The 27790-nt window shown below is 42.0% G+C and overlaps 1 protein-coding gene across 1 annotated transcript in view; it reads left to right on the forward strand.

The window, feature by feature from the left end:
- The window catches only part of LOC138299504 (ras-related protein Rab-18-B-like), a 306733-nt gene that overhangs the window by 192985 nt on the left and 85958 nt on the right, over positions 1-27790 (forward strand). The window contains exon 5 of the mRNA XM_069237780.1: positions 4536-4654. Within this exon, the coding sequence (XP_069093881.1) occupies positions 4536-4654 (119 nt within the window). The remainder of the gene's footprint in view (positions 1-4535; positions 4655-27790) is intronic.

Here is a 27790-nt window from a genome sequence, read left to right on the forward strand (position 1 = left end):
ATTGCTAAACCTAAAGAGTGGTCCTATTGCTCTGTATGCTCTATCAGCATCTCCTCTTTTAATTCCGGCCCCAAATGCCCCTCTGCTTTAGTTTAAACATTAATTTCAAAGATAGACATTCTTATCTTGAAATGTATCTCAATAAGAGAGTCATATCCATTGCAAATTATTACTATTCAAATGATAAAGTTGTGCACTGTGATTGTTGAGGAAGGTCTATTGAAATATGGACATCCTTTGTTAGGGGATATAAAGTTTAAGTTCTCACTAGTGACTGATTAGTGGGGAAGCATTATGATGGGAGATGATGTTGAAAGATACAGATTTTTAGGTCCCTTCTGAATTGTTAATGAGAGGGGTTGGTCCATATTGCAGGTGGAATAGTATTCCAAAGTTTGGGACCGTTCCCAGAGAAGAGTTGTGCTAGAGTTCTAGCTTTTTTGAGGGCTGAAATCTCCAGTCACGGGGAGTCAGTACTTTGGAGCAAGTGTGAGTCTCCTGGGATGATTAGTTTGTGTCTCAAGTATGTGGTCGAGCCCTTGTACAAAGCCCTGTGAGTTATGGAAGCCAGCTTGTATGTGCTCCTGGCCTCATTTAAAAGCCAGCAAGTGTGGTCAGTAAAAGAGCTATTTGCCTGTATCTTCTAGTGCAGATGCCTCAGTGGGCTGCAGTAATAAGGGCTGGTTTCACTGGTGCTAGGCATATTCAGGGAATGGCAATTAGTAGCGAGTTGCCATAGTTTACTTTAGAGAGGGCTACATATTGAACTACAGTTTTGAAGTTGTTTGCTGGAATTAGCTGTTTCATTCCCCCTGAGGACCCTAATTTTGAGTTGGGCGCTGTTAACTGCTGCATTGTTGTGAGTGTGTGGAATGGAATTTTCACCTAGTGTAAAATCCAGTGTTTTACATTTTCCACAATGGATGACTTGCAGTAAAGTAGGGTTGCAGAAGTTAACCAGGATTGCACAGGCCAGATGCAGTGTAACAGAAGGAGTAGGATAAACTCTATTTTTTTGGTATTTAGTTTTGGGTGATGGTCTGCCCTCAGGTTTTTGACAGATGTGCTATATCCACAGAATAGGAGATTTTCAAGTACAGCGTACTGTCTTGTGATTAGAGATAAAAAGACATTTTAAAATCTTTCAATAAGAAGAAGAGGGATCCCATGTACAAAATGAATAGTGTAGGCGAGAAGATAGTCTTTGGTTACTCTTTGATGCAGAGGGAGAGGGATGAGGAGATCCTGTTGTGAGTGAATTGTAAGATATGATTTGAACTGGCCGAGAACAGATCAATCCTCCTATAATCCTCCAGATACAACATTGAATGCTACTGAACAATGGATGAGGAATTGCCTACCATGGTCTACCTCATTCTAATGAATTGCACCTTGTAACACTGCTATCAAATACACATTTTGCCAAGATAGGCAAAGCATTAATCAATAATATGTGCTAAGACCCAAATGGCTATGTCCCTCTGCCTCCTTTCGCAGAGCTGTAGGTGTCTTCAACAGGATCCTTGCATTTCTTTTGTGCACTTTGATTTCTTTCAGCTCCCGGTGCTGTGTAGCCAAAAAGGCTGCCTACCTCCCAGAAGCACTGAAAATGTTATGATTAGAACTTACTATCTAATTTGGGGACTGCTCACACTGTAACTCTTTTGGTTATTGTAAGAAATTAGGTTACTGGTTGAGGAGGATGAAACCCTACTCAAGCAGCAACCACAATCCTTGTCAGGGTGAGGTACTCGCAAACCCTTAATTAACTTGTGCTCAGTCCTCTGGTAGCTTGGGACAGAGCAATCAGGCTTAACTTAAAGGCATTGTGTGAAATATGTGTGCAGTACTTCAAACTGCAATAAAGTGAAACACAACAGAAGAAAAAGATCCCACATTTAGAAATATAGAGTAAATTGTGATAAAAAAAAAACAAGGGCAACGCACAGAAAATCCAATCAGTAGAACCGGAGATATGCAAGTTTAAAGATTTCAGTGAAAATAGCACCAAAAAGCACAAAGCACCATCTGTGGATCTCCGGTTGCATTGGACTGGGACAAAGCCCCAAGTTCAGACCGGCTGTGATTGACTGCGGGGTGGCTACAGGGGCCTAGTTAGGCCAGCTCATCAAGCGTACCTTAAATCCTGGCTACGGAGCATTGTGAGGTACTACGCCAAGGATGTGTTGAGCAGCTGAGGTGATGTATTTGTTCTGAAGTGTTGCAGAGCTGTGAAGCGAGGTCCTGTGTCATCATCGAGGATCCTGTTAATGATGGCTTACCATGCGAAGTCTGGCCATGAGAATGCGTCGCTCAGTCCAGGCAGTGCATCGGATCCAAAGAGATGTGAGGGCCTTCGTCAGGAAAGCTTTGCACAGGCAGGGATTTCCAAAGCTGGCTGTGGGGTCAATGCAGAGTCCATGCCTCGGGGGAACCCTCACAGCATAGGCGATGCGTCGGTTCCTCAGGGTCCGCAGTGGGCTGTCAGAGTACCTTCAGTTCCATTTCCGAGCGTCCAGGCTTGGGTGGTATCACATGGCAGGGTAGGACTCAGATGGCAGAGTCCAGGTGCTGGGTTCAAGTTTGTTGGAGCCTTCTGTCGCTGAGGCTGTAGTCAGAAGGCCAATCAACTAGTCCTTGGAATTACATTGGGGTCCTGGGTTTCAACATATACAAGTTCAGTCCTTCTCACCCAGGCAAGAGAGAAGCAGGTAACAGGTAAGCACAGCAGGGCAACAGTTCCTTTAGAGCACTGCAACCGTACGTCTTCCTGGCAGAGTATTCACAGCTCCAGAGGTGTATTGAATTGTTGGTATCTGGGGTCCAATATTTATATCTGGGCTTTCTTATGAAGTGGTAGAAGCTGCTAGAGTTTTCCCTTTGAAGTCCCCAGGCATCTGCCTTCCATGTCCTGGCTCCAGACTAACTAGAGGGGGTATGCAGCCCTTTTGTGGGGCATTACACAGCCTAGTTAAGTGTAAGTAGGGCTGTGCCTTGCTTTGCGTTCCCATCCTGCCAGTGATGGCCCATCCAGGCACACCAAGCTCTCTATTGTGTGTGGTTGTCTAGGAGGAGCACGCAAAAGCCCAGCTGTCGGCTACAGAAAGTCTAACTGTCAGCTACACCCAGTCTGTGACCCAGAGACAGGCTGCACGCACAAAACGGATAAGGCAGGAAAATGCCAACTTTCTGAAAGTGGCATTTTCAAAACTGTAATTTAAAATCTGACTTCACCATTAGAGAGGGCTTTCCATTACAGTTCCAAAGACAACAAACAAGACCTGATAACCTGCTCCCATTCGGAAATTATCACCTAATAAATGTACAAAAGTAACTCCTGTGTTGGTCTAAGGGAGAGATAGGCTTTGAAACACAAATGTAAGATTTGTTCACTACCAGGACATGTAAAACTAAAAATTACATGCCCCACTTTCTAAATGCACTGCACCTAGCTCTGAGCTGTCCGGGCCTACTCTAGGGGTGGCTTACATGTGTTAAAAAGGAAGGTTTTGGCCTGGCAAAAGGTTTATTTTGCTATGTCTACAGGGCAGTTTCAAAACTGCGCACACAGGCTTCCGTGGCAGGCATGAAACGTGTTTAAAGTGCTACTTACTTGGGTGCCAAAATAAGGACTGCAGGCCCACTAGTAGCTTTTAATTTACAGGCACTGACACATGTATTGCCACTTCACTAGGGACTTACGAGTCAATTAAATATGCCAGTTGGGTAAAAGCCAATTCTACAATAGGAGAAAGCACAATCACGTTAGCACTGGTTAGCAGTGGTACAGTGCAGAGTCCTAAAGCCAACAAAAACGAAGTCAGCAAACAGGAGGGTTGAAGACAAAACGGGGGGATAACACTCTATGGATGCCAGGTCTAACAGCTTTGAAGCAAAAAGTTGTAGTTGGCATACAGATGTGTCTGCTATAAAGCTAGATCGCTATTGGCTCTCAAGTAACAAGTTACTTCCGTTTTAGAAAAACATGTTGGGTGTATTAGTCCTCAGGCATAAGTGTGGACCATCTAAACATCTAAATGTGCATGAAATCTATTGTGTGAATTCCCATAAACATGTCTTGAACATTTTTTAATCTCTGAAAGGTCAGAAATCTGCTGAAATCCTAAGAGAAAATATGCCCTCCTTTCCTGAAACAGTGCTTCTCCCACCTTTGAACAAGGAAGCGAAACTGAGAGTTGAGGGAACGGACCCTCTGCCAATTTTCAGTGTCTCTTGTGTTACTTTCCAACTCTCTATAAGGCCACAGATTTGTGCAGACATATTTGTGGTATGCAACCGAATTTTTTCACCACTTTTGTAAAAATGTGAAAATATTATAGCCTATAGGTTTTTTCTGGACAATACTGCCCTTTTATTAATCACAATAGAAAATTGTAAAACTTGCCTTCATGCAAGAAAAATAGATGCTCGCATTACATTTTAAGCGTCTCTTTGCAGTGAACCATTCGGAGTAAGTGTTTTCTCTCCTGCTCTTAATGAGCCTTTGTCTTTTGGTGTGCCTTGTTTTGTCACAGTGTATGACGTCACGAGGCGAGAAACTTTGCAGAAGCTGATTATATGGCTGAATGAGTTGGATACCTACAGCACGAAGGACAACATGGTAAAGATGTTGGTTGGCAACAAGATTGACAAGGTCAGTGCAAAGTTACATGAAATAATAATATTTATGTTTGTGTGCCCGCTTGTTGTCCATGATGAACCAACTCTAGCTTAAATTAAAGGGAATTCTTGATTTAATATATCCAATTGAAGTTGATAATGTTTCGAAGCTAGGTGCTTAAGACTGCACTTTACAGTAGAGACTACATGCTGTTTTAATGATTTTCTTTTAACCATGAGAAAACACACGGTGATTAAAAAACATAAGATGGAGGCTTTCACTCCCAGTCTTCAATCTAGATTCTCCCGCAGCTTTACATTTATTTGTCATTTGGTGCTAGCTACTTCTTCATGCTCAATTTATCCAAGTCTGAAATTATCTAACTCACTATCAGCTTAACGCCTGCTCCTCAATTATATCCCCTCAAACTCTTTACATATGTATCATCAGCAGCAACAAATCTCGGAGTGCACTTCAACACAACCATGTGCGAGGAATATTTTAGGACCATCCCAGCCACTATATTCAAGTACTTAACATAGGGAAATCAATCTTTGCACGCCCTGCCACACAGCCAAAGGTCAGTAATAGGCTCATCCTTCGCAAACTAGGCTATTCACTTCTGTCTTTAGACAAACTACTAATTTGTTGCTTTAGGTATTCTGTGTAAGCCTCCCAGACACTGCCCGACCTCTCCATACCCACATGATATTTGATGAATGTCAGCAAAAACAGATCTTTACACAAACTACTCTCCCTAGTATTTAAATCAAAACATTGACTTTCACCTGGTAACCTCTCACAAATAATTACGAGACACTCGCCACCACATAACCTCAGATCATCTACCCAAAAATCACTGTCTCACCTAAACCAGTTTGGTTTTGTTCTTTCTCTTAAAAGTGCACCCTAGTCTCACTTACTCATCTCTGGGATAAAAGACATCTTATGTCTTCCATCTCAGCTCCCCAGCCCTCTGTTTTCGCTCATCTCTTTATAATGGTAATATGCATATACTCTGTATGTTGTATTGTTTGTCTTTGTTAATCAACATGCATATGCCTCATATTAACCATAGCTGGATGTTTCCCACATGAACTGTATTTTGGTCTTATTACAGTGTTCCTGGTGCTATGTATAGCAGTTCTTATTGAAAAGATATGTGTTGCTTTTATAAGTAAGTAAATAAGTAAGTGTGCAGCGTAGAAACACAAGTAACACTAAGCTCCATAGGTCTTCTCACTTGCCACTGTCCCCTCTCTAGCACCCAGGCTGCCACCTTCCACCTCTTCTCTATTCCTGTTACACAGATACAGATATCATAGATAAACTCTCAGATTGCCTTTCCAACATAACCATTCGACACAGCATCAGCACGCATCTTGACAACTTCATTCTCCAAAACAACTCAAGGACATAGAAAACAAGTAACTTCCTCCTTAACCTTGAGACGCCCATGGTACCCAACCAAATCACACCATATGCCACGTCCTCAGCATCACCAGCCCTCTTATGCAGTCCATCCATTACACCAGGCTTCTCCAACAGGTAGCTCATGAGCCTCTGGTAGCTGTCTAACTATCTGTAAGTCGTTCTTCTGTGTGCAGTCCAGTCTACAAAATAAAAAGGTACTGGTTGGTAAAAATAATATTGGTAAAGCAAAATTCAAGGTGAGAATGTGTACTTTTTCTGAAACGCATTAGTGGAGATGAATGACTGAATTTCCAAGATATATTTAAAGCTGATATTTCAGTGGGGTGCTGGGAGAGTTATTACTAATATTGTTACCTTTCTACTGGAAATATTGCAGAGGTATTCCACACTAACAAGGACTTCTTTCTGTACATTACAACTTTACCATGCCCAATGAACTGAGGTGATCACTAGTAGTAATCTTGCAAGTGGTGGCCACTAATGCATTCTTGTTTCATGTTGTCACTATTACAACATTTATAATATTAGTAGCTCGGGATGGCTTTCATTGATCTTAAGTAGTTCTTTTTACAGAAAAGGTTGAAGACCCCCGAATTTCACTGAAACTTTAGTTATGTTATTAGAGTGTTTCATTGATTTTATTTGCCCTTGAAATGGAGAAGCAATCATAGCCAGGTTTAAAAAATCTTCTAAATTGGTATTGGATATAAAAAAAAAAAAGACAAACTGACGGACGACCTTGCCAAGTGGGTGCAAGGATCCAGAAGTTGTCTGAGCTGCTGGACAGTGGAAAGCATACCTGAGGAGATGATTAGGTATGCTATGATGTGCTAGAAAGAAGTGCATGGAAAAGGGACAATAACAGGGTAGAATGTACATGGGGTAAGAGAACATTGCTTTCGACAGACCTTGGCAGGTGTTCATCAGGGGAAAGGGAAAAAGGGAACTAAAAGGATGTGAGAAAAATGAGAATTATGATTAATGTGAATGGCGTTAACTATTTATTATGGCGTTGTAATCCATGTAAAATACCAAATCATCATTGGGAAACTCTTTATTGTTATCTAACAAGCCACACTTATGTAGGTTGAAATAGTAAGAACTGGTGTTATCGCCACTCTTATTGATCTTCAATGTTTAAAATCAATTAAAAAAAAAACTTTCTATCACATATGAGGTGCACTTTCCTTTGGTAGACGTTGCCTAATAGGACTCTTAAGGGTTACACTTTTGCAGAGTAATAGCTATTCCAACTCCAGTCCCCTTACACAAGCAACCCAAGGCTGCCTGCTTGCACAGTATGATCCTTGGCACTTGTGTAGAGTCAAAATGTCGCTGCGAGAAATGTGTTGTATGCCTTTCCCATTGATTTGTAAAAGGTCCTCCTGTCCTGAGGTGTGTTTAAGTACATGCAATGACTTTAATGACCCACAAATGCACTGTGGGTCTGCTATACATCTGATCAGGTCTCCACTGCATTGTACTACCTGCCAGATGGCCAGTATTGCCATCTGATTATATTATATGTAACTATTATAGTGACTCCACTTGCTGTAGCCATTTTAAAAAGACTAATGCATCCCCAAAGAGCACAAGTGACACCTAATGTATTGTGAGTGGAACCTTGCTTTCTGCGTCTTCATTTTTCTAGTAACAAATTTGCTGAACTTGGAATATCAATACTTGAGATCTTACATCCTGTTCGACACATGACCAAAATAAATTGTATGATTCTTAACATGTCACTCTGTCTTGCAGTGTCTCAAATTATAATTAATTGTAATGTAAATATTCACTAAATAGCTTCACACACTACTGACTAATACTGTGTCAATTACATACTTGTGTGCCCTTTCATGCCACAAACTGGTTTCTGACATCTAGGCTCGACAAGATCCCACACACCGTTCTACTCCTTGTTCACCACCTCATGTTTAAGAGTATCCTTCTACAATAGCAATGTTATGAAGAAATGCTTTCCTCCTCTTCGGACATACGTATGTCCTATAAAAAAGAAATAAATTAGGTCTTGTCTCTTAGTACTGATTAGCAGAGGAGGTTCTGCTTTACGTTAACAAGATTCTCTTTGATCACTCACAACATTTAATTCACTGCACTAGGGTTCCGTCATCAGTTTCACGTCCTGTCATACCCCATGACACTAGAGACATTGTTTCCTGTGTTTTTGGCGTCCATGTTATAACAGCGTGCATTCTGGATATTGTAGTCTTGGCTTGCTTCATTGGCATAGACATGCCATAAACTTCATAGCTGTTGACTTGTATGTGAAAAGCTCAGTACCTAAACCAGTGTCCGTGGTGACATGGAGTGAGATGGTCAGCCAGTTTATGTTCCTGTACTTGTAACCACTTCATTGTAAGGAATTTGTAATTAATAAATACATACAATTTCTGCATCTCTGAAAAAGTATTGTTATTTCACAAAGGCACATTTAGGTAAATGTATTTAGTCCATGCTATCCCAACAATACAAACAAGCATTTCCTATTGTCACAATCAATGGCAGGTGTTTACGCTCTGAGTGGAAGTGTTCAAGCAAATCTCTTCCACTGCAGAACACCTCTTTTTGCTCTGCTAGAATCAGTTCCTTGTGGAATTTGTGACACAATTTGTTGTTAAGTGTCTGAAACCGTTTAATTGTTGTATCCACCTAAAATTGAACAATCCCAGCTGGACGATTCTCGAGTGTGATTGGCCTGGGGACACTAATATTTAAAAGAAAAACAACTTGGGTTCTTCTCGTTGCCTTGTTTCAAAATTTGTGTTTGAATTTGAAGCACTGCACTCATGTTTGAGTTTGAAGTCTTTCATGCCGACATACAGGAATGTTTCATTGAAATCGAATGGACTAGAACTGGATGGAGATTTGACTGCTTTGTAAATCCATTTCTCCAATACTGGATCTTTCATAGATTCACATGCTTGAATCATTCCCTGTCGTCGAAATGGGAGTCCCACTGTACAACAATAAAGCAGTACGTGTCATTATCATAGGCTATATTGCCAATGAACAATCACTTTAATTGCTTATCTGTGTTTTTTTATTTTTAAAAAAAGGACCAAACTTGAACTATATCCAATCGGGTGATAGCACCCTTGTAGTCCTTCAGGTTTTCTACTGCATGTCGTATGAAGGGAGTCTCCCTGAGCTCTGCTCAGTTTCTTCAGCTATTACTTCTTTTTGGATTATCTAAGATTATATTTCCTATTTCGTTTCTCTGACCCTGGCACTAATATGTCAGAGCCGCAGAAAAAAGGAGAGGTTACACCCTGAAGACATTAGGAGTGTATCTACTATCTTCATCCTGCCCACAAGGTAAATGACTACAAAATATGTCTAACCTTTTCCTCTAAAACTCTCACCTATACAGAGAGGAGGCTATTATTATGGCTACAGAAACTTAAATGTGTCAGTTTTGGTGAGGAGGACAGTGAGGATTCCTTCACCTCACAGGAGAGGTCAAAAGGAGAGGTCGTCAAAAGAGTCTCCAGCGGTGCGCAGAAACGCCATAATAAAGACTCCCTATTCAAAAGGCACTTCTCGGAGAGAGAAAAAGGAAAAAACCTCCTCAGGGGCAATATTAGGCCCTACAACTCCCTCTTCAGTTCTGACACTGCATCAGGGAAATACTCTTCAGAAGCCAGTCCTGGTGAAACATAACCTGACAGTGAGACATCTATGGCAAAACCGCAGTCAAATTCTTGTCTGTGATAACCTTATCTAAGCAACCTCATCTACGATAACCTTGTCTACGAAGGTCATCTACGATAACTGTGTCTACGATGATCGTCTATGACGATCCTCTACTACAACCTCATCTACGATAACTTTGTAATGATGGAAATCTATGATAACCACATCTATGATGACGTCCTCTACGTTGTAAACGATGGTCGTTGATGATAACCTCGTCTATGATGGTTGTCTCTGATAACCTTGACTCTGATAAACTTGTCTACGATAACCTCTTCTATGACAGTCGTTGATGATGGATGGTTGTCCACAATAACTGCATGGACGGCCAATTTAATGGCATTACTGGGCAGGTATGACCACCAGATTTCCACATTTGGTCTGACATTGCCAGATAAATGGTATTTCTGCCAGAAGACAAAAGGGCAGAATAAAAAAAAAAAAAATAATAGATTCTGCAGGACAGAGAACTGCTTATCGGAAAGTCATAGATTGCACTATGGATTAAGTTTCAATGGCATGACAGATGGCAGGGTCAGCGGTCTGTGGATGCCAAGGTTGGTTGAAGGCCACAACATTTAGGCCTGAGATGCAAAATGTTAGATATGCCATACAATGGGGGTGCTCTGTTTGTGGACACAGATGTCGCAATATCTTTGGGTGCAGTACTATTTAGAAAAACAACCTTTAGGGGGGGCCTGTGAAAAATCTTTTTTTCGTATTCAGGAAGAAACCAGAGGCATCAGAATTACTGAGCTCTCAACAGCCCTTTTTCACTAGCTTACCAGGTGCAGGCCTTCCCCAAGCAACCACCAAGGAGAAGGCAAGCAGCGCAGGAAGGAAACACTGGTAGAAAACACTGTAGGGGCCGGTTACGCCTCCTTCAACACACCATTCTGTTTGAGAAAAAATTCAAACTCTTTTTCTCCTCTATGGCCTTAAGATGACCTCAGACAAATGGGGCCGGGATCTCATCACATAGAGTCCCATTTTAGGGTTCACCCAGATTCTGCCTACTACTCCACCAAAATTAGGGCACCCACCTCATCTCCATCTTCTTTGGAAGGAACTGCTAGATATGCTAAGCAAAGGTGCCTTAGAAAAAGTCCCACATTCTCAGCCATTCTCTGTTCCTGTTTTGTCCTCATAGACAAGAAAACCGGGGAATGGCGACCCATCCCAGACCTCCAGAAATTAATTAGGCCTTTACCAACACAGTCTTTTCACACAGTCACACTCTCCGACATCCTCCATGTCCTAAACACGGAGACCACATGACACCTCTGGATTTACAGGATGCATACTTCCACATCTTCATCCATCCCAAACATTGCAAATAGCTATGCTTTACTGTAGCCGGCACTCATTACCAATTCATAGTCCTCCCATTTGGCTTCAAATCGCGCCCTGCATTTACCAAATGCCTCACCCATGTGGTAGCTTCTTTCAGGATGGATGGTCATCAGGTATTCCCCTTCCTCCACTACTGGTTGATAGAAGCACCAACAGCATTTCAACTCTCCAGTGCCACACAAGCTTTCCTAAAGTTGCGTCACTATAAATTACCAAAAAAACATCAACTATTCCATCCGAGAGTTAAATTTTCCCAGGTGCAACACTAGATACTGTCCTAAGACTTTCTATCCCATGACAAGTAATGAAGGCTCAAGCAACTGGCTCTCAAACTATCCAGAAAATGATCGCTTCAGTGCGTCTGTTCGAATAGCCTCTTGGCATAATGTTATCAGCGACCCATCTGATTCCTCTTGCACTCCTGAAAATGAGAGCCTTACCAGAACAGCTACAAAACCATGAATTTAAACAGAAGGATTGTTCGAGGACTGGGTAAACATCACATTAGGTTTGATGAAAGCACTAACCTGGTGGTCCCCAAAACTCTCACCTATCAGATGGCTTCACCTTTTTACCTCAAATACCTGACTTCATAATAACGATGGATACCTCCTTGGAGGGCTTGAACGGCCATCTGCAAGACCTGGAAATTAAAAGAAAATGGTCTTTGCTCCAGAGGAGTAGGCACATCAGTCGCCTGGAGCTCAAAGCCATCTATCTCAGTCTCCACGCTTTCCTGCCAAGCATAGCAAAGTCTTAGCTGTTAGGTTGCACGGACAATGCCACCAGCATCCACTATGTGAAGAAGCAAGGGGGCACAAGGTCACTGGTGCTGTCCAAGGAAGCTCAGGAAATCTGGAGCTGGCGCACAACACACAGAATAACTCTTTGGGACAAACATGTTCCCGGGACAAGCAAGCTCTTAGCAGACATTCTAAGCAGAACTAGGGACAGCTGCCATGAATGGGAGCTTCATCAGTCAGCACTGAACAGGATCTTCTTGCTGTGAGGCAAACCAGCACCAGATCTCTTTGCAACAAAGAAGAATCCCAGATGCTAATTCTATGCAAGTTGCCATCCACATTTAGGGTTGTGAGGGAATCTCTTTTCAATCAGATGTTCCCGGATCTATGCCTACATGTTGCCCAAGATACCTCTAGTACCGAAAGTTCTCAGCAAGATGAAAGCGGAGCGGGGTTGCTTCATCCCAATAGCTCCCAGGTGGCCCAGGCAGCATTGGCGATGAGCCAAGGCCAGGTCCTTCATCCAGTCCCCACTTCTCTCCACTTATGCGCATGGCTCCTAAATTCCATGAAGTCAAATATCTGAATATTCCTGAGGACAACAGGGATTTTCTTTCCAAAGCAAGGGCAGAAGCTACAACAAAACGAATCAACCCAAATGAAGATATTTTGGCTTCTGGTGGCAAAAATGAAATCTGCATGTGGTACCGGCATCACTTGAGCAGATACTACTCCGTCTCCTTTCATTAGTTCAGTCTGTGTTGGTGCATGAATCTATCAAGAAACATCTCGCTGCAACATCTAGATATAGGTGTTCCTTACATTCACTCTCTTTGTGCTCGAACAGAATCATCAAACGGTTTGTGAAAGTATTTTTCCTTCGGTAATGGCTCCTCCCCTAGACTGGCGCTTGAACACAGATCTTTTTCAGCTCATGAAGAGTTCATTCAAACCCATACACAGAGCAGACCTCAAATGTTTTCATATGGAAGGTCACATTGTTGCTAGTGCTCACTTTGGCCAGAAGGGTGAGTGAGTGAGCAACAGGCTGTCACAGCTCAAGAACTCTTCTTGCGCCTCGCTGTCGATTCTGTCATTCTCTGAACCAAACCAAAAGTCATTCCTAAAGACCCTTTTGACTTTGAGCTCATTAAACCTTTAATATTATAGATTTTCTTCCCGGATCTGATCTCACCAGGGGAAAGTTCTCTCCATACTCTAAATATTAAAAGACGTCTAAAGTTCTACCTACATTGTGCTAAAAAGCTGAGAAAAACTAACCAACTGTTGGTCTCATATGCACACATTTCTAAGGGTGCTGCAATCAAAAACCTGGGCACATTCAGCTATGGCAGTGTCTGCCTCAACTGCTTCTTTTGTGGGAGTCCCACTGGAGACACTATGTCGTACTGTGACCTCGAAGTGTGTGCATACATTTGCACAGCATTATGGCCTGAAATCAGCACAGTGCAGTGATGCAGCGGTAGAGCAGGTTGAGTTATAGTTACCTTAGGGTATGAGTTTTAGTTACTTGAAAGGGCAGATTGTTTTGCGCCACTTACTTCTATAATGTGAGCCTCTTTGGGCTACATCTGCTTGATTCTGTATGTATGCAAACTTTAATGGAATATATACATATATATATATATATATATATATATATTTGATGGCATGTGTAGCTGCAGATACACAAGCCTTGCATAAGTCTACCATTTAGTGTTGGGCTCGGAGTGTTACAAGGTGTTTTTCTTTGAAGAAGCTTTTTCAAGTCACAAGATCGAGTGACTCCTCCTCTCGGTAATAGTGTGCATGGGCATCGAGTCCTTTATTAGATTGTTTTCCTTCCGCCGTCGGGTTTGGACCTGTTTCCTCTCACTCAGGTAGATCTCGGTTCAGTTCTGAACGTCTCACTTCTTTTTATAAACATCTGTATAACTTTTGATCACGTTTTCTCACTTACATTTGATCGGATTGCAATCGTCGGGATCCATTAAATGCCCTTTTAGGGCGACCGCGCCCTTCTCAGGCCTACTTTGACTCGTGATTGTTGAATGATGTCAGGCTGGTGGAATGGACTCCGTTTCGCTTTTGCCCTCAGTGTCATGCCAAGTTCCCATACACCGACCAACACTCCGTGTACAACCTCTGTCCTTCTCCTGATCACAGGGAAGAAAACTGTGAAGCATGTCAATCCTTCCGTTCGAAGAAAACTCTGAGGGATCGAAGAGCGCGCCGGTTGGAGATTGCGTCAAAGTCGTCGGAACAAATACCCAACAATTTTGGAGAAGAACAAGCTCCGACTGCAATTTCCATTGCAGACTCTGATTCAGACTGAGACTCAGATGAGGACAGTCAATCGACTCCAGCTGCACAGTACCTGAGTACATCAGCCCCTTCCCAACACCTAAAATCAACCAAAACGACGCAAGCACTGGTCTTGAGTCCACCACTGCTTACCGGCCATGGTCGGACCTGAAAAATACATGCCAATGACCAACCCTCTGGTTCGGCACCGAAAAAGACCCAAGTGCATATGAAGCCGACCGAACAGCGTTCCACACCTGTTTCAGGATCAAGTTGAAGAACAGAGACTTCCACCTCGGAGCCAAAAACCCTACCATCCATTTCGGAGCAGAAAAAACTACCATTCACTTCGGAGCTGACATTCTCAACCCCACTAAAACATTCGGTTTACAAACTTTCAGAGCTAAGACCTGTGGGTGAAAAATATTGTCCAGCTACAGAGTAATCTTAAGAAATAAGGCCCATACTTGAAGTGATGGACCCTAAGCAGTGCAAAATCCAAATCCATAAACACACTGGAAGGATTATTGCTTCACCTCCTTCTACAACTAAAAGGAAGTTAACTTTCCAAGAGACTTCAGAAGATGGGCCTCTACCTGCTAAGATATTTAAGCATAAGGAGAAACCAAAGGCAGTACATCAGCCTTCACCACCATATTCTCCTTTGCTTCCAGATACCTTTCACCTTCACCTGTATAATATTCTCCACATTCTCCTATATCTACACATGGGGATGATTTGGGCGACACTCATTACAATATAGACCCATGGGATTTTTATGATCCAGACCCTATTCCATCCAATGATCCTGATTTATACCCGGCTAGGCCATCTCCACCTGAAGACACCACTGCCTACAATCAGTTCATAGCTAGGGCAGCTGCATATCACAACGTGCAGTTGCATTAAGATCCCATAGAGGATGATTTTTTGTTCAATACACTATCAACCACTAACAAAGAGTATCCAGGCCTACCAATGCTCCCAGGCAGCTTAAACCTGCAGATGACATTTGTAAGGAGCCAGTGAAGGCTACGATTATTACACCAAGGGTGGACAAAAAGTACAAGCCTGCACCTTCAGATCCACTTTTTTATCACACAACGGCCACCTGACTCTATTGTTTTTAGTGCAGCGAGGAAAAGTGCAAATAGCCAGTCCACAGGGGATGCTTCTCACCCAGATAGGGAGAGTTGCAAGGTTGATGCAGCAGGGAAGAAAGTAGCAACTCAAGCTACTAATCACTGGAGAATTGCGAACTCTAAAGCTCTATTAGCAAGATATGATAGAGCTCAGTGGGATCAGACGGAGGAGTTCTTACAGTACCTTCCACCAGAACACCAAAAAAGCACACAGCAGGTAGTTACAGAGGGCCAGGCTAACTCTAACAAATCAAATTAGATCTGCCTTAGATGCAGCAGACATGGCAGCAAGGGGTATTAACACCAGTGTGGTTATCAGAAGGCAGCCATGGCTCAGAACTTCAGGGTTCAAACCTGAGATACAACAGGCAGTACTCAATATGCCTTTTGATAAACAGCACTTATTTGGCCCAGAGGTGAATACCACCATAGATAAATTAAAGAAAGAGTCTGAGACAGCCAAGGCTATGGGTGCCCTTTATACTACACCTGGTAAATCCACCACTTCAAGAGGTGCCTCCACCTCAACTAAACAGTGACTTTCTGCACATCCCACAAAGTATAAATCCCCTGTGGGAGGAAGACTGGAAAAGTTCTACCAACAACAGCACAACATTACAACGGATCAGTATGTGCTGTCAGTTATCCAAAATGGTTATTGTCTAGAACTCATCTCTTCTCCACCAAACATTCCCCCTCACTCGCACAGCCTTTCTCTGGAACATCCAAATTTGTTAAAACAAGAAATACAATTACTTCTACTCAAAGGTGCAATAGAAATGGTACCTATACCTCAACAAGGGGCAGGAGTATATTCTCTATACTTCCTTATACCAAAAAAGGATGGTACTCAGACCATTCCTGGATCTCAGACCCCTCAATCAGTACACCCTCTCAGATAATTTCCACATGGTCACCTTTCAGGATGTCATTCCCCTACTACAAAAACAAGACTACATGACAGCATTAGATCTAAAAGATGCTCACTTCCACATTTCCATACATCTAGTACATCGCAAATACCTAAGATTTGTGATAGCAGGCAAACACTACCAGTTCAAAGTGCTACCCTTTGGAGTAACAACAGCACCAAGGATATTCACCAAATGCCTTGCAGTGGTTGCAGCATACCTCAGAAGGCAACATATACATGTCTTTCCCTATCTGTACGACTGGCTCATAAAAGTCAGCACTATCAAACCTGTTAACAGCACACATAATACACAGTCGATACCCTACACAGTCTAGGGTTCACAATCAATTACCAAAAATCTCATCTGCAACCAGCTCAAACACAACTGTTCCTGGGAGCAATTCAGAACACTCAGTCAGCATTAGCGTACCCAAACCCGCAGAGAATTCAGGCTTTCCACAATCTCATATCTCAGCTACAATACAATCATAGTTACACAGTAAGGTTTATCATGAAACTGTTGGGAATGATGGCATCGTGCGTAGCAATAGTATCCAATACACGTCTAAACATGAGACCCCTACAACAGCGTCTCTCGCAACAATGGTCTCAGGCACAGGGTCAACTTCACGATCTAGTGTTGTTGGACTGCCAAACTTACAACTCTCCAATAGTGGAATCACACCAACTTATCAAAAGGGAACCATTTCAGCATCCTGTGCCACAAACCATAATCATCACCGATGCATCAATGATAGGTTGTGGAGCCCATCTCAACAACCTTACCATACAAGGGGAATGGAACTCAATCCAGCAAACTTACCACATAGACCACATGGAATTACTGGCAGTGTTCTTAGCCATCAAAGCATTCCAACCACAGATCATACACAAAATAGTCTTAATAAGGACAGACAACATGACAACAATGTATTATCTGAAAAAACGGGGGGGGACATACTCATCACGATTGACCCTTCTAGCACAAACAATATGAAAATGGGCAATTCACATTCACCTGCTAGCGGAATATATCCCGGTGAGAGACAACCAGCTAGCGGACCTTCTAAGCAGGACGTAGCAACAAATACACAAATGGGAGATTCACCCACAAGTATTTCAATATTACTTTCAGATGTGGGTAACACCAAACATTGTCAGGATCAAGGCTGCGTGCGGACCAGGTTCCACCCGAAGGTCCACTGCGCGGGTTTGTGGCACGTTATGCGCACCACTGGTCATCCCCACTTGTTCCAAGAATGGCCAGCTGCGTTGTTTGCCCTGTGGTAAAGCTCATATAGCTGCAGGTTCAGGCCATTGGTGGTCAAAATGCACTTATCAGTGCTATTCTATAAAGGGACTACATTTCCCATGTTTTAAGAGGTAGCAGCCATCTTGGGGTGTGGCTGGCCTATAAAGCCCAGCCACACCCAACCTCGTGGCTCACTAATTTGAAGACTTAGATGCAGTCAGGCCTCAAGGGACCTTCCTCTGGAGCAAAGCAGAATTTCTTCAAAGGCAGCTTGGCAGAAACTTGAAGGTTCCTGTTTTTCCATTTGGGAATTCAGACATGAGTAGGTCGTACTCGTGGGCGGTAAGGTCGTGAAGAGCCCAAGTCAGAAGGGAGTTGGTTCTTCCTAACTTTCACCATTCCACTAGCCTAACGAGCATGGCGTTTTAGGCCACTTCAGTAAAGCGCTTCAGTTCACAGCAGCAAACGTGCTCAGTAAAGCGCTTCGGTTCACGGCAACAAACGCGCTCAGTAAAGCGCCTCAGTTCATGGCAGCAAACCCGCTCAGTACTGTGCTTCAGTTCGCGGCAGCAAACGCGCTCAGTAAAGCGCTTCAATTCATGGCAGCAACGCGCTATTGATAAAGCGTTTCAGTTCACAATAATAACGCACATTGACTTAGTGCTTCAATTAAAAGGAATTAACGCGCATTGGCATAGCGCTTCAGTTCCAGAGGAGAAAAAGGCGCTTTGGTCACAATATTTAAAAGCACTTCAGTTCACAGAAAGTAAAGCGCCCTTGGCTCAATACTTAAAGCGCTTTTCATGCAAGTGAGAACATTTATTGAAAAAGTGTTTCAAAGATAAAGAAATCACAGTTTCATTGTTTTAGGATGCGTGATATGTGAGATACATATTAAGATGCTTTATATTATTTGAAAAGACCTCTTTAAGTGTTTTACAAGTCTTCTAAACTGAGATCTAATGTTTAGAGTTTTATCAATGCATAAGTGGTTCTATGATTGATATTTAAGAGAGTGTCCATGGTCTAAAACTCTGGTCTTCTTGGGACTCTGAGGTCTCAGTTCATTCTGGTGTTGTGATTTACAGAAGGGGCTATTGCCCAATCACAACGAGTTTCAATCTGGTATTATGGAGGTGCATGTACGCAAAGGCTCTAATGATGAATTAGATTGTCATTAATGAGTATATGCATGCTTGTTCTAACCTTTTCCTTTTCAGATCTCTCTCCCAGCTGTTCCCTACCCTAATTCCCTTCCACCCGCCTGGCTTCATCATAACTCTGTGCTATTAAAGCTTTCTGAGTCGATGACGCTGGGAGGTGGGCCTTCTTGTTCAGCAACGTGCAGATCCCGAGAGAAAGACACCATGACAGAATAGTGAGCCCATGATTTAATACTTTCCTCTTGGTCTTTGTTAGCTGCGCAAGAATGGCCACCTTAGACACCCTTATGCAAGCGGTAGCTCAGATGCAAAAAGATTTGACAGACTCAAAAAATGTCACAGCTAATTTGGTTAGCAAAGTAACTCAGTTACAGAGTAAGTTGGATGGTTCTGATTCTACTACTCGCCCTATGGTTGCCACACCTACTAATATAGCTGCGAACGTTCCACCACAGATTCCTTTAGCTGCACCAGAAAGGTTTTCAGGCGACCCTAATAAGGTTCAAATTTTTCTCACACAGGTGAAGTTACATTTTACATGTTATCCCAGTGCTTTTCCTTACGCACAATCTAGAATTGCATTTCTGATATCGTATCTGAGTGGTGATGCAGCTATTTGGTCCGTGCCTTTAGTTCAAGTAGACAGTCCTTTGTTGTATAATTGGCGACGTTTTGTTGAAGAATTTGAAAAAGTATTTGATAGGCGCGCTATAACTATGTCTGCAGACAAAGAGTTGCTAGAATGGCGCCAAGGAAATAAAGATTTGATAACGTATTTGTCCCATTTCAACCGGCTAGTTGTGGAAACTGCTTGGCCTGAGGAAAAAATGTCATCAGTATTTTATCAGGGGTTAAAAGACGAACTAAAAGATCTATTGACCCAAGTTGAACCACAACCAGAAACTTGCTCTGATTTGATTAATCTAACTCTACGGTTAGATCATAGACTCTCTGAAAGAAAAAGGAAAAGATGGGAAAAAAAACAATTGGCGTCTAGAAAGGCCCAGACATCATCAAGCGTCCTCAGATTCAATGATTGAACCAATGGATATCGGAACTGTCTGCCCATCATTGACCAAAGAGGAAATGGACAAACGACGAAGAAATGGTCAGTGTTTATATTGCGGAAAAAGGGTCATTTTATAAAGGAATGTTAAAAGAAACTCAAAGGTAAAATGGACCCAACTTTTGAAACAAAGAAAAAGATAGCTATTGCTTTGGAAGACTCACAGGAAAACTAAAATCCCCAAGAAAAAATGAAGGGGACCTCTTGGGCAAATTAACAATCCCTTCAGTGTGCTCATGCACAAATCGTTATGTCAAACATTTTTGAATTCTAGTACAAATGACTGTGCAAGGAAAAAGACATAACGTACAAGTTCTAATTGATTCAGGGGCAACAGGAAATTTTGTGGATCAACAGACTGCACTAGACTTACAGATACCCAGTGTCAGGAAAAAGATTCCCGAAGTTGTTTATGCAGTTGATGGTAGCGAATTGGCAGGGGGCCCAGTTACTAAGCAAACTTCACGAATCCAAATGATTTGTAAAGATAATGAAAACCAGAACCATTGTGAAATAATTCGCTTTGATATAATACAGGCACCCCAGTATGGTTTTATCCTTGGAATGCCGTGGTTAATGTTACATAATCCATGCATAGACTGGCGCAACCAGGTTTTACATTTTTCTTCTTCCTCTTATGCAAAAAAATGTTTTCAAATGAAGAGAAACAAAGAAGAAGAGTTTCAACATTCCATTGCTACTGCAGCCGAAAAGGAAGTTGATCTGCCATCCCAATACTCAGAATATTCTGACATTTTCAGCAAGAAGAAAGCAAGTTCCTTACCACCTCACAGACCGTACGATTCTCAGATCGACTTAGTACCTGGCGCTAATATACCAAATTGTAGAGTCTATGCTTTATCTGAGAAAGAAAATCAAGTCCTATGAGAATATCTTGATCAATGTTTGGCCAACCAGTTAATTTGCCCATCACGATCACTAGCAGCTTCTCCCCTATTCTTCGTACCCAAAGCTAATGGTGATTTGAGGCCTTGTATTGACTTTAGAGTAATCAATAAGATCACAGTCAAAAACAAATATCCACTGCCTCTTATTCCAGTCTTGTTAGACCAAGTAAAATTCGCCGTTATCTATACCAAACTTGACTTACGAGGTGCTTATCACTTAGTTCATTCGAGAGGGAGATGAGTGGAAAACGGCTTTCAAAACTCGTTATGGCCTCTTCGAGTATCTAGTGATGCCGTTTGGTCCATGTAATGCTCCAGGAGCCTTCAATACTTCCTAAGTGATGTCCTGAGAGAGTATTTAGACATCTTTTTTATCGTTTATATAGACGATATATTGATTTATTCAGACTCCGAGGAAATACATGAAGAACATGTGAAAAAGGTATTAAAAACCCTGCAAAAACACAATCTATTCTGTAAATTAAGTAAATGTGAATTTCATTCCAAAGAAGTTGAATTTCTAGGAGTCATCTTAACCCCAAATGGCACGCAAATGACTGAAAGAAAGATTCAAGCAGTATCTGAATGGCCCACACCAAAATCAGTACGTGATGTTCAATGCTTTTTGGGATTTGCAAATTTTTATCGACGTTTCATCCATCATTTCTCCCAAAAGGTGGCACCAATCACTAAATTGCTAAGAAAAAAGGCCATTTTCAACTGGTCCCAAGAAACTGAGGAAGCATTTCAAGGATGAAAAAAGGCCTTTACTCCAGCTCCCATCCTAGCTCACCCCAATGTGGAGGAACCATTCATAGTGGAAGCTGATGCATCCAATGTTGCTGTGGGGGCCACCTTATCTCAACGTCATAGAGAAACGGGACAGTTGCATGCCGTCACTTATGCATCAAGGAAATTGAATGAAGCGGAACAGAACTACACCATAGCTGAAAAAGAATTATTAGCAATTAGCAATGCTTTTAAGGAATGGAGACATTATCTGTTGAGAGCAAAACACACCATAACTGTATATTCTGATCATAGAAATTTACAATTTATGAGTTCTGCCAGACTATTGACTCCCAGACAATTGAGATGGATTCTATTATTCGCAGAATTTGATTTCATAGTGACCTTTAGACCAGGAGTTGATAATCGAAAGGCAGATGCTTTGTCTAGGCAAGATTCTTTGATTACTCATATCGAACAAAAACCCATGCCTATTATAACACCTTCAAAGGTACTGTGTTTAATAGCAGCTGAGAAATTCTTTGATCTTATTCGTAAAAACTTTTTATATCACCAAGTGGCAAGAGTGGTTACAACAAGACACCAAAAGGTCCATTCAGCAAGGTTTACCGCTACATGAATCTCGAGTTTTCCTACCTACTGAGGAGTTAAGAGAAACCGCTTTTCATTGGTTACATAGTCATCCTCTGGCAGGTCATCCAGGTCCTCAAAAAACAATAGAACTCATGAAGAGGTATTTTTGGTGGCCTACATTCGTTCACGATCTTAAGCAAATGTTACAATCATGTGAGGTATGTACAAGATGCAAAAGCGAACATAGCAAACCTAAAGGTCTGCTAATACCTCTACCTGTTTCCAATCATCCATGGGAACATATTTCAATGGACTTCATTACTTGTCTTCTGCAAATAAAACAATTTACAACCATTTTAGTGGTAGTGGACAGCCTTACTAAATATGCTCATTTCATCGCTTGTAAAGGCCTCCCAACCTCTGACACCTTAGCAACTATTATCCTAGAAAACATTGTTCACCTTCATGGACTTCCAAGATTCATCCTCTCTGACAGAGGAACACAATTTTCTGCATGCTTTTGGCAACAATGGTGCTAGGCTTTACGAATTGATTCAACCTTGTCTACTAGTTATCATCCACAAACGGATGGTCAAACAGATAGACTAAACCAAACCCTGAAACAATACTTACGATGTTATGCAACAAAATCTCCAAAAACCTGTTTGGATCTTTTTTGGCTAGCTGAACTGGCTTATAATAGCTCTCATCATTCCTCGATAAACTCAACACCTTTCTATGGGTTATATTGTCGCCATCCACATATTTTGCCAGTCACATTACCGGCTTCAACACAAACCACTCCTGCAGTTATGGACATGCTAACGCACATGAAGAAGGTACATTCACAACTGCAAACAAATCTCCATGAAGCTAAGAAAAAATATAGAATACAATATGACAAGAAACACCAGCCTGGTCCTCAATATACAGACAAAGATAGAGTTTGGTTGTCCACAAAAAACTTTGTTTTCAAAATAAAAATCTGTTCCATCCAAAATTCATAGGGCCCTATGAAGTTTTACGACAAGTGAATCCAGTAACATATAAACTGAAGTTACCATTGTCTTTGAAAATTCACCCAGTATTTCACACTTCACTTCTTAAATTAGCTTCGCCCTCAAGTCTCACACAACCTGCTCCTCTCTTAGTCCAAGGGCACTGGGAATATGAAGTGCGAGCTATCTTAGAATCCAAATATTGGGGGTCTTCTCTTTGGTACCTGGTGTCCTGGAAAGGATATGGACCGGAAAATGACTCTTGGGAACCTGCAAAAAATGTCCATGCACCACGTTTGGTGCGGCGATTTCATCTCCTCCATCCTGAAAAACCAGGCCCTGGACCGCGCTTGTGGGAGGGGTGTAATGTCAGGATCAAGGCTGCGTGCGGTCCAGGTTCCACCTGAAGGTCTGCTGCGAGGATTTGCGGTGCGTTATACGCACCACTGGTCATCTCCACTTGTTCCAAGAATGGTCAGCAGCTTTGTTTGCCCTGAGGTAAAGCTCACATAGCTACAGGTTCAGGCCATTGGTGGTCAAGATGCACTTATCAGTGCTATTCTATGAAGGGACTACATTTCCCATGTTTTTAGAGGCAGCAGCCACCTTGGGGTGTGGCTGGCCTATAAATCCCAGCCACACCCAACCTCGTGGCTCACTAATTTAAAGACTTCGATGCAGTCAGACCTCAAGGGACCTTCCTCTGGAGCAAAGCAGAATTTCTTCAAAGGCAGCTTGGCAGAAACTAGAAGGTTCCTGTTTTTCCATTTGGGAATTCAGACACGAGTAGGTCGTACTCGTGGGCAGTAAGGTCGTGAAGAGCCCAAGTCAGAAGGGAGTTGTTTCTTCCTAACTTTCAGCATTCCCCTAGCCTAACGAGCATGACGTTTCAGGCCACTTCAGTAAAGCGCTTCAGTTCACGGCAGCAAACGTGCTCAGTAAAGCGCTTCAGTTCACGGCAGCAAACGTGTTCAGTAAAGCGCTTCAGTTCACAGCAGCAAACGCGCTCAGTAAAGCGCTTCAGTTCATGGCAGCAAACGCGCTCAGTAAAGCGATTCAATTCACTGCAGCAGTGCGCTATCGATAAAATGCTTCAGTTCACAATAATAACGTGCATTGACATAGCGCTTCAATCAAAAGGAATAAACGCGCATTGGCATATCGCTTCAGTTCTAGAGGAGAAAAAGGCACTTTGGTCACAATATTTGAAAGCACTTCAGTTCACAGAAAGTAAAGAGCCCTTGGCTCAATACTTAAAGCGCTTTTCATGCACAGGAGAACATTTATCAAAAAAGTGTTTCAAAGATAAAGAAATCACAGTTTTGTTGTTTTAGGATGCATGATATGTGAGATACATATTAAGATGCTTTGTATTATTTGAAAAGACCTCTTTAAGTGTTTTAAGAGTCTTCTAAACTGAGATCTAATGTTTAGAGTTTTATCAATGCATAAGTGGTTCTATGATTGATATTTAAGAGAGTGTCCATGATCTAAAACTCTGGTCTCCTTGGGACTCTGAGGTCTCAGTTCATTCTGGTGTTGTGATTTACAGAAGGGGCTTTTCCCCAATCACAAAGAGTTTCAATCTGGTATTATGGAGATGCATGTACGCAAAGGCTCTAATGGTGAATTAGATTGTCATTAATGAGTATATGCATGCTTGTTCTAACCTTTTCCTTTTCAGATCTCTCACCCAGCTGTTCCCTACCCTAATTCCCTTCCCCCCGCCTGGCTTCATCATAATCTGTGTTATTAAAGCTTTGAGTCGATGACGCCGGGAGGTGGGCCTTCTTGTTCAGCAGCGTGCAGATCCCGAGGAAAAGACACTGTGACAAACGTAGACCATTTCACAGCAAGTGAAAACACAAAATGCCAAAACTTAGTATCCAGATACCCACACCCTCAATCCAAGGGCAATGCTCTATGGATGAACTGGTCAGGGATATTTGCTTACGCTTTTCCCCCTCTCCCGTTAATTCCATTTCTGGTCAACAAGATGCGTCACACTTCCCTCACTATGATACTCATAGCTCCTACGTGGGCACGTCAACACTGGTGCACAACACTGTTGGATCTGTCAGTAGTACCACATCACAAGCTTCCAAACAGACCAGACCTGTTAACTCAGAACAGAGGTCAAATCAGGTATCCCAATCCCAGTGTGCTCAACTTGGCAATTTGGCTCCTGAGGTCATAGAATTTGGATACCTACAGCTTTCAATAGAATGTATGAACATTTTAAAACAAGCACGTAAACCTACAGCCAGGCAGTGCTATGCACATAAATAGAAGTGTTTTGTATAATACTGCCAACCTAAAAATATTTATCCACTTAAAGCATCAGTACAGGATATTGTGTGTTATTTGCTTCATTTACAAAAAAGCAAATCTTGCCTATTCATCTATTAAAATTCATTTATCAGCAACATCAGCCTACCTACAAAACAGACAACATACCTCTCTTTTTAGAATTCCTGTCATAAAAGCACTTTTGGAAGGGCTTAAACAAGTTATTCTACCTAGAGTAACACCAGCTCCTGCCTGGAATCTTAATATTGTGCTCACAAGGCTTATGGGTCCACCATTTGAAGCAATGCACTCTTGCGCAATTAAATTTCTCACATTGAAGGTTGCTTTCTTGGTACCAATCACTTAATTGCGAAGAGTAAGTGAAATTCAAGCATTTACTTTACTTCTTCCAAGTACACAAGCACAAAGTAGTTCTTGGGACAAATTCTAAATTTTTACCTAAGTGGTTTCACCCTTTCATATTAATCAGTCAGTCAAATTGCCATTCTTCTTTCCACAGCCAGATTCTATTGCTGAAAGAGCTCTCCACACTCTTGATCTCAAAAGAGCTCTAATGTATTACGTAGACAGAACTAAATACTTTGGAAAAACTAAACAACTAACTATTTGTTGCTTTCCAACAACCTCATAAAGGTAATCCTATTTCAAAACAAGGATTAGCTGGATGGATTGTAAAATGTATTCAAACCTGCTATCTTAAAGCGAAAAGGCATCTATTAGTAACTCCAAAAGCACATTCTTCTAGAAGAAAGGGTGCCTCAATGGCATTCTTAGGAAATACCAATAGCGGACGTATGCAAAGCAGCCACATGGTCCACAGTACACCCATTTACTAAACACTACTGTGCTGATGTGTTATCTCGACAACAAGCAAATGTTGGTCAAACAGTGCTTAAAACACTATTTCAAACGACTTCAACTCCTACGGGCTAACCACTGCTTACTTGGGAGGAGAACTGATTTTCAGTCTTTACACAGCATGTGTATCTGCAGCTACACATGCCATGGAACGGAAAATGTCACTTACCCAGTGTACATCTGTACGTGGCATGTAGTGCTGCAGATTCACATGTGCCCTCCGTCCTCCCGGGAAGCCTGTAGTCGTAGTAGTACTTAATTATGTAAATTATGTAACTATCTATATACATTGCATGGACATCTTCTTTGCTTTCTTTATATATTTGTACATACACAATTCTTCAGTCCTTACTTCACCCTCCTGCTGGAAAACAATCTAACAAAGGAGTCGATGCTCATGAGCACTATCACCGAGAGGAGGAGTCACTCGATCCAGTGAGTCGAAATAAGACTTCTTCAAACAAAAACAACTTGTAACACTCCCTGCTCAACACTAGATGTCGATATATGCACAGCATGTGAATCTGCAGCACTACATCCCAAGAACAGATGTTGTCGTAGTTGGACTCTTGCTCTAGGCAAGACTGCTAGTTTAAGGATGACAGTACTTAAGTTTGTAGGTGACTATGCCTATTCTACAACAAGTCACAACTGTCGTCCCAACCCTTCCGGCTCACTAGCAGCACCTTACCAAAAACCCAAACAGTAATAGGTGATTTGTTGCAGCCTTTACGCATGGACCTGAGAGTATGACATCTCAGGGAGTGTCGTGGTTAAACAGAGATTACCCCTTTCTCACAGATACATCATGTCACATCCAAACACAGGCAATAACAAAGATGCAGTAAAGTTTCAATAGTTTTTATTTAACACAACTGCAATCTGCAATAAGTTGCCTGGGATGCAATGATTAGGATAATGAACAGTGCAAGAAACAGAATTGTAAAGACAAGAGTCATTATTACGAAGACCCCACCATCTTGCAATAACATGAAAAGACATAAAGTGTGTAATATGTGATAATACCCTATCTTGATAGGCCTAACCTCCTACCTAAAGGAGAGCTGGGTATGTTAAACCTAATCTGCCAATGTCATGTCCATGAGAGGAGCCCCCAACCCTTGTTACCTTGGAATGAGGTCTCTATCTCAGACTCCGCAGGAACACGAAGATTGAGTCAGTGTCAAGACGACGTGCAACATCGATATCAGCGATGGTGGCGATGCCCTCTGGTCGGAATCCCTCTGATTATCTGTCTAAAGTGTGATGCATTTATACAGATCTACTTGGACCCCTCACGTAGGTGTGTTCCCAAACAATAGATAACGGCATGCTTGGGGCGGCAATTATAATAAACAATTCCCTTGAAAGCATGAAGAGGGAAAGTCCCTAAATGTGAACACCTACAGTTTGTTTGTCTTTGTCACTTGATTTTGACGCCTTAACGCAGTGGCACTGATAATGCAAACCATAACAAGTGGCCTAACTATAAACAAGGCGGCCATCTTAGAAGAATTAAATAATTAAATGGGCTAAGACAGAGCAAGCTAAGTAGGTTAAAAGTCACTATTTGACGGGGCACAAGTACGCAAGCCAATGGCTAAGCTAACTCCTGTTATCCCATTAAAACAAACTAGGATTCACTACAATATACACTGGTTAAGTGACATTTTCATATAATGTTACCT

The sequence above is a fragment of the Pleurodeles waltl genome, chromosome 6, assembly GCF_031143425.1.
Source record: "Pleurodeles waltl isolate 20211129_DDA chromosome 6, aPleWal1.hap1.20221129, whole genome shotgun sequence".
Lineage (NCBI taxonomy): Eukaryota > Metazoa > Chordata > Amphibia > Caudata > Salamandridae > Pleurodeles > Pleurodeles waltl.